We start from the raw sequence: 13878 nt of genomic DNA on the forward strand, positions 1-13878 counted from the left end.
AATGCAGATGCATTGTGAGACCTGTGTGTGGATGGTAGCCTGTCTTCTGCTTCAGTTGTCTAAATCACTTGGCCTTGTTGGATGAAGAGGAAAATCTGGCTGAGGGCCCACCTTTCAGGGCCACATTATTCTTCCACATCACTCTCTACCACAAGGTCCACTGGACTTGCTAGCAGAGAACAGGGTCTGAGACAAGCTCTGGTGAGTATCAGGTTTTCCTTTCACCAGCCTGGGGGGAGGGAGAAGCACAGACCACGCATTCCTAATTCTGAAGCAGATACTTGAAATAACTGGATGCTGGGGGGGCAGTCCATAACAATCAGAGTCATTCCAACAACAAATTGTGCCAAAATACTCCTATCACACAAGGGTTGACATTTTGCCTGCTTCCTTAAATTCTCCTCACTTTCCCAGTGGCACATGATGCATCACCAGCTAACCCCAGATCTGAAAGAGGAAGCACCAATCCTACAGCCATGCTTATAAGGGCACGCAGGCCAACTCTTCCTCCCGTCCTCTCACTTCTTTCATTCCCCTTCCCTCTGCAAAAAAATATTGCAGACTGCATAGGTCAACAGGGTAACATTATGCCACAACCTTCTCACCTCAAAGGTGCCAACTGGTGGGACATCTCAGCCAGTGCTTCTCTCCAGGGAGCCTGCAAAGGGAGGAATCTAGTCCAACCCTCTTCATTTTAACTTGCAAAGTCCTTGGGATACAGGTGTGTATGAGAATAGGTAAAGGCAGGAACACACTGCACTGTCTCTCGAGATGCTGTCAAAGACTAAAATGCCTACTTTTTTTATCCTGTCACTGAGTCACCTGAGGGCTAAATTTCAGTTATGCCAGGAGTGACCAGATCCTGAGATGACAACGAGGAGGAAGTGTTTTCCAACTGGTTCCTAGAAGTTATATATTCTGGACAAAAAATACAATTAAGATCATGGTCCACAATCAGCAGGAAAATTGCCCATTTAGGCAGAGCAGAAGAGTGTTTTCTGGAATCAGAAGGCAATAGATCAGGAGGGAACACTGGAAAAGCTTACAGAGAGGCTGTTAAACTTCCTGCTCAGGGAACCTGGGTGGTAGTTTTGTCCCAGAAAGGGCCATTGCTGCTCTGCTTCCCTGCTGGCTGGACTGCCTTCTGCCTTCCAGGAAGGCTCAGGCAACCCACCTCTGTACTGAGGCAGTCATGGTAGTACAACTGGCAGAGACTGTGTTGGTGCTGAGTCAGCCACTATTTTCATTAGTATTCGGTTGATGAGGCCTTTTTCTTAATATTGCACATGGCAACAAAAAAAATCCCTTTCTCGTTTTGTATCTGACCAGAAATAAGTTTTCCATCTGATGCTACCTAGACACCATAATTTCATTATGATACTACTTTGTCACATGCAATGTGCAGTCTCAAACCAAGTCACACTCTCCTGCTATGTTTGAGGTCTCATACAGCTCACTGAACATCTTCCCTCTGGGACTACAGGTGGCACAAAGGGTTGAAAAGCTCCTCCTAGGAATGGCAAAAGAAAAAAAGGGAGGTGAGAGCCTGCAGCAGCAGATTTTGACTCCTGGAGTTACTGTGGGCATTTAGAGCACCACTGTCATTGTTATGCCAGAGAGGTGTACAAGTGATGACATGCTGCAAAGAGTTGTGGGTTAATAATAATGCTGTATGCTGATGTATTTAAGCCACACAAACCTCTTGTGTCAGGGGCTAGAGATCACTTCCTAGAATATACATATGTAACTGTAGAAAACTGCCTTCTCACCTTACCCTCTCTTTTCAAGACAGATTCTGAAATGACTTGAAATTTTTCTGATCTTCTGTAATTATAGCGCTAGCATAGCTGTCACTGACCCTTCATCTCAGGGCATGTTTTACATCTACAATCTAAACAGCCAATTATCCATCTCCCATTAGAATGGTAGACTATAGCTACAGTAGTATTTATAATTAAAGAGGGATGTGATACTACAGTGATATTATAGAATCATAGAATAGTTTGGGTTGGTAGAAACCTTAAAGATCATCTAATACCAACCCCATGGGCAGGGACACCTCCCAGTAGACCAGTCGCTCAAAGCCCCATCCAGCCTGACCTTGAACACCTCCAGGGATGGGGCATCCACAGCTTCTCTGGGCAGCCTGTGCCAGGGCCTCACTGCCCTCTGAGTGAAGAATTTCTTCCTTATATCTAACCTAAATCTACCCTCTTTTACTTTAAAGTCATTACTCCTTGTCCTATCACTACACTCACTGATTACAGAGAGGTATTGTTCTCAAAGGCAGAAGGTATAAAATAGCATGTAAGCATCAGTATATCAACAGTGATTAAAAAAGAGTATTTCACATCACATTCTTTTGATTTGCTAGTACTAAGCTAAAGATCTTTAGAGTATTAATTTTTAATTTAATTTTAATGGAATTGTAGTAGCAATTTTAGAGACTCCTATTATCTGTGAACAGCTAGGAATTATTCTGCATGTGTGACGCAAGAAGAGTTTGTTATTAAGCAGATATCTTCCAAAACCAATTTACAGCAGAATCCTTCCACCTCCACAGATCCCTTATTTGATATTCAGAAACTACTTTAATGGGGAAAAAAAATTCTGAAACTCCCACTTATGTGCTTCCTTAAGAAGGCTGAAGTCAAAATGGATGAGAACTGAGTCAAACACTGTGATTTATCATTGTGTCATATTGAGGGCCAGTAACATCTCCCACGGGGGACAGAAATGTGTTTGCAATCAGTGCTTTATTACACAACCCTGCTGCACCATCAAGACTAACATTAGTGAGTTAATTATAGAGAGATGAGAGATTTGTTAACTTGCATAATAGCCTCAGAAGTCTGACCAATATGGCTGTTCCATATGCCACTTGGGTAGTGTAAATGAGTTGGCTTACTTTAATAAATAAATTAAGTCATTTTTGGTTCAGGCATCTCGCTGTTGTTAGCTTCATTAGCTGGCATAGGAATTTGTGGACATTGGACCTTCCTCAAGAAAAAAGTTCCACTTAAATACTCTTCCTTCTTGAAAAATAACTCCATGGAAAATGATTGCCAGAAGATGAATATTCCTTTTCCTGGGGCAATGAAGGGCATTGCCTACAATGGTAGCAGAATTAAAAGGAGAGGGGGTGGAAGTATCTATCGAGCTCAAAAATGAGATTGTCTTTCTGCCTTGCCTCCCTACCAAGCTGTCAGAACTCATCATCTCTGGTTTGCCTTTTACACACTCCTGAAGTGAGAGAATTTGTGGTTGATGGAACAAATGTCTGTGCCACAGATCTATTGTTTAATGCTTTTTTTCCTGATCAGGATTTCAGCAGCAACAGCAACTTGGAGATCAAAATAATTACCTTGGATCTACCCTGATGGGGAAATTTTCTTCCATTTTAACTTTAATGAAAGCCAATGGAAAATATTTAACTACAAAATAATTACCCTTGTCTAGGTATGTTACATGAGTTTAGGCATGCTCTCAGACCACCTGGTTAGGTGGTATATTTAAGTAGATATTAAAAATTTAGGTACTTTTTTCACGTATTTGCAGTTTGCAAAAGCAGAGGAAGTGGGGGGTGGCATCACTGAAGACAGAACACACGCCGGTCATTCTGATTCCTCTGTCACTGCTGTACATTCAGATGTATACACAGATTGCTACCTTTGGAAAACTATTTTAGCAGCATATTGTTCTTCACCTGACAATGGATTCTTGGCTAGTATTCAGAGATTCAATGGACCCGATTTACAAAAATACTTCAAGAAGAGCTGCTGCCTAGAACACAAAATCAGTAGAATACAACAAAAATATAAACATAATCAGGCTTATTGTGCAATTGGCTTTCGCAAAACATGCAGCCCAAATTCAAAACATTATTGTCGTACAGGATATATGTGGGCAATTGATCATCTTTAGAAAGCAGAAGCACTCTTTAAAATATCACTTCCCGGTCTAGGAAAAAGTCCTACCTATGGAGGTTCCATTCTTCCTGCCACTGAGCACAAGCAAGTCTCCAAGGAACGGGAACACTCCACATTCTGCTAATCAAACAGTGCAAATTTGTCAATTTAAAGACTATTTCAGTAAACAGAAATAATATGAGGAATCTAAGCCCATCTTGCACATATAAAAAAGCACATATAAAAAGCACATATATCTTGTGCTTTTTAAACTATTATAGTACTGCAATACTCAGAAATCTATGTGTGATTAGGTAAAAATTCTTAATTGTGCTACTACGCATTCAATCTCATTTTCTCAACCTTTTAAGTTCTTCTTATTATTTGATTTCATACTACAACCACATTTCTGGCTGTGAAAGAGGTTGTTGAAAAAAGCTATTACCCATTACATCTAGTTCTGAACTTCATAAAGAAATAGTCCAACAATGATAATCCAGAAAAAAGTATAAGACAAATATTTAGCTGCCCAGATTTGATACTTGTATCATACATACAGTTCATTCAGAAAACATCTCCTAGGTCATAAACTATGTTTTACTCCCATATTCCTCTGAAGCTCACCCATGTCTCTGCAATCTAATGTGCAAGTTTCATGTAAGTTAAGCAACAGCTTACTTAGATATGTCAAGACATTCCTAGAAATGTCTTGAGATTTATGAGAAACCATGAGGAAAAAAGAAACAGCTAACGAGCCATGGTTTTAGAAGTGAGCGAATGCACTTTGGTTACTTTTACACTCCGCAGTGCAGAGCTCTGTACTACTGAAGATCGACCACTACCAGTTACCTGAGCAGCTCTATATCCCAGCTAAATGCTGGAGTCTGGTCTGGATCTGGGCTTGCAGGAAATTTTTCCAGCACTTCAAGATAACCCTGAACATTCAGTGTCTCACATAATGCTGCTTGCTTGTTAATATTATAATATATAACATTGTAATTACATATTATATATTTACATTCAAAAAATATATATAATTATATAAAATATTGGACATGATATTATATACATATTATATATTAGCCTTTGGTGGTGGTTTGTCAAAGGCCTTGTAGAAGTCCTAGGATGCTCTAAGAGCAAATTTTTCTCATAACACTCAGGTTCATTTCTCAAGTGGGACTTTACAAAAGCCCTTTACATGCTAACTTCCCTCAGGTATATCATATTAACCCATATCTTCATTAACTGTACTTTTTGCTTGAACTTCTAAGAAAAAGCCCAGTTCAGACATGAGACTGACAGGCCTGTGCTTCCACTGTCCTCCCCAACATTTCAAGAATCCTCCCCAACATTTCAAGAATTGGTGGCTTATTGGCTACCTTACTATCCTGCGAATACGCAGGGCTAAGCTGGAGGCTGCACACCTGTTCTGCTAATTTGACCATTTCCTTCCTGACTCATTATCATTCATTGTCTCAGTTTTCTTGCCCAACCTCTTCTATAGTCACTTAATTTTGTGACAGATGCTCTTGCTGAGTCTATCAGATCTCTTGTATATTCTCGTGCGTCTTTGAGCCAGCTACAGCCTAGCAGTAGTAGCAGGATACTCTGTGCATTGTACACTTGCTGTGTTTTAATAATGTCTTAGTTATCTATATAAATATGTATTAGTGAGGCTGTCGTAGCTGCAGTCACTTCCCATTTTTCTGAGCAGCCCAGAGTAAGGGCTGATCATACAGTGAAACAGAAGAAAAACACTTAAGAAAACTTGTCCTCTATATTAATACAGACACAGATTCAATTATCTGCCTGGTAACTCTGACTTCTTGGATACACATTGCTCTGAAGATTAATAGTTATTATTTAAAACCTTTCCAATCCTCTGCTTTCTAGTTTCAAGACAGCTGCTGAGCTGTTTGAAGTTGTATGAGAATCTTAACATATAATCTTCAATACTGGATTGGTAAGGTAAAAAAATCCCAACCAAGCCCACATTTTTTCCTCTGGCCAGTTGACAGGCTCTGCTAACAAAGTGTGGGCTTAGGTAGGGTAACTGCAACGTTACCTTCCAGAGGAGAACAAATTACCACCAGACTCCCAAGAGGGTTTTCTATTTGCAATAGCAGTGGTACAGACAGGCGGTAAGACCTCTCGGTGGCAGACACGGTACCAGTAGTTCAGGGACTTCCCAAACTGGGGACCCAGGAAACTTCCAGACTTCTGAGCCTTCTTTATCAAGCTTCTATACCTACTCCTTATTACTTCATATAGGAAGTTTTTGATACTTCTGATCATCCTTTCTATGCTTTTCTACTTTATTTGCACACTGTAAAATACATGTAGTATTTATAGAATTGCATAAAGTATTTGAGATGTAGTCATGTTAGATTTAGAGTGATTTTTCTCTGTTCTATTTTCTCATTCTTTCCTAAAAATCCTTAGCATTCTATTTCCCTTCAACGTTACTGAATAGCACTGAGATGACATTTACAGTGAGGACTCCAAGATGTTTCCAGAGTGCTAGGTAAATTAAACCTCATTGTCATCTACATACTGTTAAGATTGCTTTTCCTAAGCATACCTTATGTTCATCAGCATTAAATCACATCTATTATTTTACCGCTCAGTCACTTAGTATTACAGGATCTTTCTGCTCCTTTTCATGGTTAGCTTTAGCTTTCACCACCCTGTGTAATTTTGTGGCAGGAACAAACTTCATTGCTTCTACTCATTCTCTTTTCAGACTGTTTATGAATATTTCAGTATTATCAGCACTAATTTAGCTTCTGTGGGCCTCTGCTGTGGTAACATGTATATTCTGATACCAGTTCATTTTCTGTTCTTCTCCTAGTATGAATACTTCTCGCTAGGTACCAAGCTCCTCCCCTATTTTTAATTTTTTATTAATCCATGAGAGCCATTCCTCTTGTCACATAACATCTTAGTTACCTCAATCGCAATTGATATCTAACTGACAAGGCTTTTCAGAAAAAAAGTTCATTGTACAAACAGCATCACCTTTCTCCCTATGTTTGTGTGAGAATACCTTCAAAGAACTCCCAAGAGTTTGTGATGTGTCACTTCCCTTCCAAAAAGCATTAACGTTTCCCATCACATGACGTTTAGCCATGGTCCATTCCTGCAGGTAGCTGCCACCACCATGAGTACTTGATAGGGATTGCCAAACAGCCAGCTACGTCTTAGTAAGGTCTTGTCCAAGATGTGCATTAACAAGATGTTTTGCATCAGAAGGAGGTCTACGTAAAATGAGGAAACTGGTGAAAAATAAATAGGTAAAGGTAACTGAGTTAATAAGGGATTAGAGCAACTGTCATTCATGATAACGCCGAGAGAGCTGGGAATGCTTAGCCTGGAGAAGAGAAGACTCAAGAAAAACTTAGCAATGTGTATAAATAGTTGAAAGGTGGGGAGGGAGCTGGGAAGATGGATCCAGGCCTCTTCTCAGTGGTACCCAGTAACAGGACAAGAGGCAAAAAAGCACAAACTGAAATACAGAAAAGTCCAGTTCAACATAACAAAAACGTCCTTACTGTGCAGGTAGTCAAAAGCTGCAACAAGCTACCCAGAGAGGTTGTGAAGTATACATTTCTTGAGATACTGAAAACTCAACAGGACCTAGCTCTGAGCAACTGGCTCTAGATGATCCTGCTTTGAGGACAGAGGTCAAACTGGATGATCTCTGGATTCAAAGATAAAATGACAGTAGGCAGCATTCAAACTGTTCTAAGACCCATCTCAAGGCCTTAGCAGAAACACAATCTACCAAAACAGATCTGAGGGGAAAAAAAAAAAAGAAGCTGACGTTACTGAAATCAACTCCTTGTGACATATTTTAATATGTATGATAGCAAAGAAGCTATTAGAAGTAAAAAGCCCTGCTTCAAACAGTGGAAGCAACTTAATTATAAACAAACACTAGCAAAACAAAAGAAAAAATAAGGCAGAGTAAAACCAAGAGATTGAGAAGCAATTTATTTAAAGAATAAAATTAGTAATAATTTTCTTCTAGACACAAGAAACCAGCCAGAGCGGGTAAAACACAGCGTGACAAGAACAGCACTCTTGGAAAACAATGCATAGAAAAAGCTGAACTATTTATTAGCATGGGTGTTCATGATGCAAGTGCTTAGTGTTCCTCCTACACTTGAAACGTTTTTACTGGTTTATTTCTTTACAGAGAGGTTTAGGGACAAAGCAAACAGATGAGTGGAAAACACTAGCAGAATCAGCTGGCATGCAGCTTATAGTTCTAAAGGAAATCCACAAACCGGGCAATGCAACTGCTGAGCTGAACTCAGTAAAGAGAAAGCATCAAACATACTACATTTCCTGAGAGTTTCAGGATACGCTGAGGTAGAGGAATTTAATTTCAGGTTATGAAAAATGTTGTTTTAGCAATTATAGTGCTCTCTCTTGAAGTATCCCAATAGGTTAAAATGAGTAAGCCCAAAAGAAAATAGCTCTTCCAGTGGAAGATCCAGTCTTATTGAAGAACTGTTGTATTTTTGTTGTACATGCATTACATGGTTGGCTCTAAAGGTGTTATTTTAGAAGTCCTAGTATTTCTTCATCATGTCTGTTCTCCGAGACATTAAAAATAAGCTTTAAAACACAGAGAAAATCATAGAAGGAATTAATTTTGTACTTGAATTTGAATGGCATCAGAACCTAGCAAAGTGATATAATAAATCTTTGAAACATACTGACAGTATATGTACATGCCTGGAAGGTATACATAGTATTCCTAATGAAGGAAATGGACATGTTCTTGTACATAAAGTTATTTATATGCTAAACTGTTAGTTGAATCTGAGCTTGTGAATTGATTGAATCAGTCCCTGGTGTCAAGTTAGGGTTTATTTACATATAGTTCAAAAGAATATGTAGTAACTGCTCTTGTGCTTCAAAAGTGGAAAATACCTGTGCAGCTTGCTAAAACCTCCCCTGGATTTGATATTTGCTGTAGAATTCTACAAAATTCATCAATCACTGTAAGAATCTGAAATTTCAGAGCCAGTCACTTTATTTTCTGAAGTTTGTCTGTTTCTTCCTTTACCTAGGGATATCTCCAGAACAGAGATTGTTAATCTTCCAGCCAAAGGACTGGAAAGCCTTAAAGAACTAATGGCCAAAAACACATGGACTTTAAAGAAGTTACCAGCTGTAAAGATTTTTTTTCAACTAATGCGAGCTGATCTGTCCTATCCAAGTCACTGCTGTGCTTTCAAGCACATGAAAAAAAGCAGTGGGTGAGTTTTTAAAGGAATTAAATGAAGACAATGTTTTAGTACTAATATAAAGTTACATATATTGACACTTATGAACATTTTTCTAGGTATAGAGGACATTCTTTGAAACAGAGGTTACAATTCCAGCTGAGGGAAAAAAGAATTTTTGATATAATTTTTGATACACAATGTGTAGGACCTTTTTCTTCCTTTTGCTAAGCCCAGAAGGAAAAAAAAAAATGGTAGAAAGAACAACCAGAATATGCTACAGCAAGGACTAGAAAAATAACTTTTTTGAGGGTTTATAACCTCATGTTTCAGATGTTTTCTAACTGAAAAACCAAGGATGTACGATATTCTGCAGTAGTAATTTTAGCAGGATTTCCAGCTTCCCATCAGAAGAGGTGCTGATAGCTTCTGGAGGGAAAAAATACATTTATAGATGTCCTGTTTCAACACAGCAACTAATCTGCTGCATGGGGGGAAGGGGAGCACACAAGAGGGAATGGCTTGCTGTGGTTAGCAGCATTCTACTTCAGAATTCAAATTCAGTGTAATTTTCTACAAAATTTAATAAGGTTTAGAGCCATGAACTCTTACTGAGGCCAACCCTCAATTCAGGAAAACAGCCTCAATCTTCAGTAATGCAGTATTTGCCATTGCAGTGTACAGTATATTAGAAAATATGCTACGATAAGTGCATGAATTGTTGAAGAAAAAACTCACGTACCAATAACATTCACAGTTAAAATGGACTGGGAAAAATGAGGACAATCAAATAAGACGGGAGAGATTCAAAACTTGGACAGGAATAATGTGCAGAAGGAACCCAGCACAACCTAATAAAAAAAACACTACGGACATGCATGTCTATTAGCGAACATGAACATATCTCAGACTGAATTTTACGCAATCTTAAATTTTAAGTGATTTCAAGTTCTAAACAAAAAATGATGCTGAATTGCAACTTTTTTCTACTAATAAATACAAATTAATTTTGACTACAAATGCAGGTGCATCACACCATGATGCACTGTATTCCCAACTACTATGGTACTAGTTAGCTGTAAGTAAAGTAGAGGAAATACATAGAACAGAAATGAAAGTGATTAAAATTCTTACAGAAAGTGATTTGTGAGTAAAAATGAAAAGGAAAATAACATTGCGTGTATCATCTAAGGCGTTATAAACAATCTTGTGAACTACTACCAAGAAGGAAGAGGGATTATAGATGGTGGCAGGCCAATTTACTACTGGGGATATCTGACAGTAATAGAGAAAGGAAAGACGTAGACTGAAAAAAAAAATAGCTATTGTGATGATGAAGTCTCCTGAGATGTTTGACCCTAGAAACGTTCAAGCTTATTGTTCACTTTATGTTAACAAAAATATGTCTGATTACACTTTTATAGCTACATTCTTATTCAGTGATTTGTTTTTGAAGTGTTCCCTTTGTTTACCTCAGACTGTAAATGCCAGTGGTAATTCTCCCCTGTACTCTTTCAGAATTCTGGAGTATCTGATGTGTAACCAGACCAGCAGTCACAGCTTTCGTAAGAGAAGATCAGTCAAAACTCTCAGAGGTCCACTTTACAAAGATTATACAGAAGAATACACAGACCACACTGATACTACATATGACAAAAACACCAAGTTCAGAAATTTTCATGAAAATTCCCAATATTACATTTTTTTCGAAGATCATGGGGAAGGAAATGTTGGATTTGGCCAAGAGCTGAAGAACCCTCAAACGGACGACATGCAGACCTTTGACAGTCATTATGACTATCCTGTCTGTGGAAGCAACGAGGATGTAATATGCACTCCAGAACCTGATGAGTTTAATCCCTGTGAGGACATAATGGGATATCAATTTCTGAGGATTGTGGTATGGTTTGTGAACCTGCTGGCCATCCTAGGTAACATTTTTGTCCTTTTCATCCTTCTGACTAGCCACTACAAATTGACTGTACCACGCTTTCTTATGTGTAACTTGGCCTTTGCTGATTTTTGCATGGGGTTATACCTTCTCCTGATTGCTTCAGTGGATCTCTACACCAGGTCAGAGTACTATAATCATGCTATAGAGTGGCAGACAGGGCCTGGCTGCAACACAGCAGGCTTTTTCACAGTCTTTGCTAGTGAACTTTCTATATACACACTCACTGTGATCACCCTGGAGCGCTGGTACGCCATCACGTTTGCCATGCGCCCAGATCGGAAGATTCGCCTCCGGCATGCTTTGGTTATCATGCTGGGAGGTTGGCTCTCGTGCTTTCTTCTGGCCCTTATGCCACTGGTTGGAGTCAGCAGCTACAGCAAAGTCAGCATCTGCTTGCCTATGGACACAGAAACACCAGTGGCTGAAGCCTACGTTGTCTTTGTTTTAATATGTAACATCATCGCTTTTGTCATCATTTGTGCCTGCTACATAAAAATCTACATCACTGTGCGAAACCCTCAGTACAAGTCAGGGGACAAAGACACCAAGATTGCCAAACGGATGGCTGTGTTGATTTTCACTGACTTTCTGTGCATGGCTCCCATCTCTTTCCATGCTTTATCTGCCATTATGAACAAACCATTGATAACTGTCACTAATTCAAAGATTTTGCTGGTACTCTTCTACCCACTCAACTCTTGTGCCAACCCATTTCTATATGCTATTTTCACCAAAGCTTTCCAAAGAGATGTGTTTATCCTGCTAAGCAAGTTTGGAATATGTGAGCATCAGGCTCAAGTCTACAGAGGCCAGACAATCTCAGCCAAAAACAGCAGTGGCTCTTATGGGCAGAGAATCAGCCGAGGGGTAGGTCAGATTCTTACGAGCATTCAAGACCCAGTCAATGATTACCTTCCTGCTATGACAACACAAAACCAAATTCTTGTCGAGGAATCCAAGCAAACTGAGCTATGACATCTCCAAGTATCACAACCACAATCTAGTAAACAGCTGGCTGTGCATACAGAAAGTTGAGTGAAAAGATAATGTTTTCTCCTTATCCTTTTTTCCCTACCCTATCCTTGTGATATCTCAAATAGCTTCTGAAAGATGAGTCACTTGAACCTTGTCTCACATTCTTATCAGTGCAGGTGACAAGATAGTGTTCCAATGATGCTGCTGGAAATGGATGTGAAGGTTCTATATAAATAGGAAATTTAATATACTGAAATAAAGTCAGCAAATATTAAATGTACCTTCATCTAAAAAATAAAATAAAATAAGGAAGCAGGAGACCAAGCATAAAACGTCAGAGTACCATTGTCAGGGTACTGTTATGACTAAAATGGACGTACAGTCTTAGAGATAAAATGAGATTAAAAAATACTAAAAGTTGAAGCTCTTCAGTGTTAACTGCCTGTGTGTCAAAAGCTTTGGTTTTATAATAGCAAATTCTTAAAACTTCCACTTGGGTGTGAAACGAAACAGATTCCTTCTGCTCCTACCATCCTGACCTGAAATGAAGCCAAGACTTTGTTTGCAGTTTTTGGTTTACTTAGGTGAAGTGAGAAGAGAAGCTTCTTACTGCTATAAAGGCAAATACGAAAAGACAAATACCATTGATTTTGCTGTTATTCATAACTGGTAACAAACATTAGGACATTTGTCTGTGTGTTGCAAAAATACCTCTTGCTATCACATTCTCTCACTTTCTGATAAACCTACGTAGGAGATGGTTTAATATGAATTTCTTGTAAAGAAATTCAGTCTACCCAAGTTAATGTTGTTCATATTTTTTTGATGGTTGAAAATTTGAGATTGTACTAAATTTTAATGCAGCTCTCCATTCTTCACCTAACTACAATGCTGTTTAATTTGAACATCAGGAACCACTTTACTGCGCAGGTGACTGAGCACTGGCACAAGCTGCCCAGACAGGCTGTAGTCTCTCTTCCTTGGAGATCTTCAAAAGCCACCTGGGTGTGATCCTGGTTAACCTGCTCTGGGTGGCCCTGCTCAAGCAGGGGTTTGGATGAGATGACTTCAGAAGTCACTTCCAACCTCAGCCATTCTGTGATTCCACGAATCTGAGCACATTTATGTTGAACACCAAGTACTGCTTCCTTACCACTGCTGTTCCTACTTACCTCTCTCTTACACAGCTAGAATGACTTTCCTTCTAGCACTTGCTATGCTGAGCTGCCTCACTTAGACAGAGGGTGCGGATTGTGTCTTCAAGTTACTTCATGCCCTTCGGTTACTGAATTGAAGGCCAGCTGTTGGCTCCTCCAACATATTTTAAGAATACCTCTCCATCTTGTGGGGAGATCTGTATCTGAATGTTGTAAGGTCTGCAGTACAGCCACGTATACCACATGGTTATCTTTTGGCTGGCCACTGCATGCCTGCAGCTTAGGTGCATACTCACCACACTGTGCTTAAGGAAATGCAAGCTCAGACACAAGGAACATTACACAGGTTCTTGCTACAGCAAAGCACTAAAGCACCCTTCTGGCACACCTGCTGCTAAATACAGCCAAACTTTAGATCAGGCTTGGCTGTGGTAACTTCACCCACATGCCACAGTCAAATAAGCCAGGGCCTGGCTCTCTGCATCTCCTGCAGAGATCAGGAGTCGGGTTAGAAGCTGCTCTGCATCAGCTTGTTAACACTTGTGTGGCACAAGTGCCTGGTTCTGACAGCAGGATCAGACCTGTTCTCAGCCAAATGTAGATACTAGCTCTGCAGGACTGGTGCTGAGATTGCCATTGATTATTTC

General features: G+C 39.5%; 1 protein-coding gene across 2 annotated transcripts in view; it reads left to right on the top strand.

Annotated features, from left to right (window-relative positions):
- TSHR (thyroid stimulating hormone receptor) overlaps positions 1-12074 on the top strand; it is a 66276-nt gene extending 54202 nt beyond the window's left edge. For both annotated transcript variants that reach the window (XM_032188805.1, XM_032188806.1), the window contains 2 exons: positions 8990-9178; positions 10664-12074. In XM_032188805.1, the coding sequence (XP_032044696.1) occupies positions 8990-9178; positions 10664-12074 (1600 nt within the window). The remainder of the gene's footprint in view (positions 1-8989; positions 9179-10663) is intronic.
- Positions 12075-13878: the final 1804 nt, after the last annotated feature.

Source organism: Aythya fuligula, chromosome 5 (assembly GCF_009819795.1).
Source record: "Aythya fuligula isolate bAytFul2 chromosome 5, bAytFul2.pri, whole genome shotgun sequence".
In the NCBI taxonomy this organism is placed as follows: Eukaryota; Metazoa; Chordata; class Aves; order Anseriformes; family Anatidae; genus Aythya; species Aythya fuligula.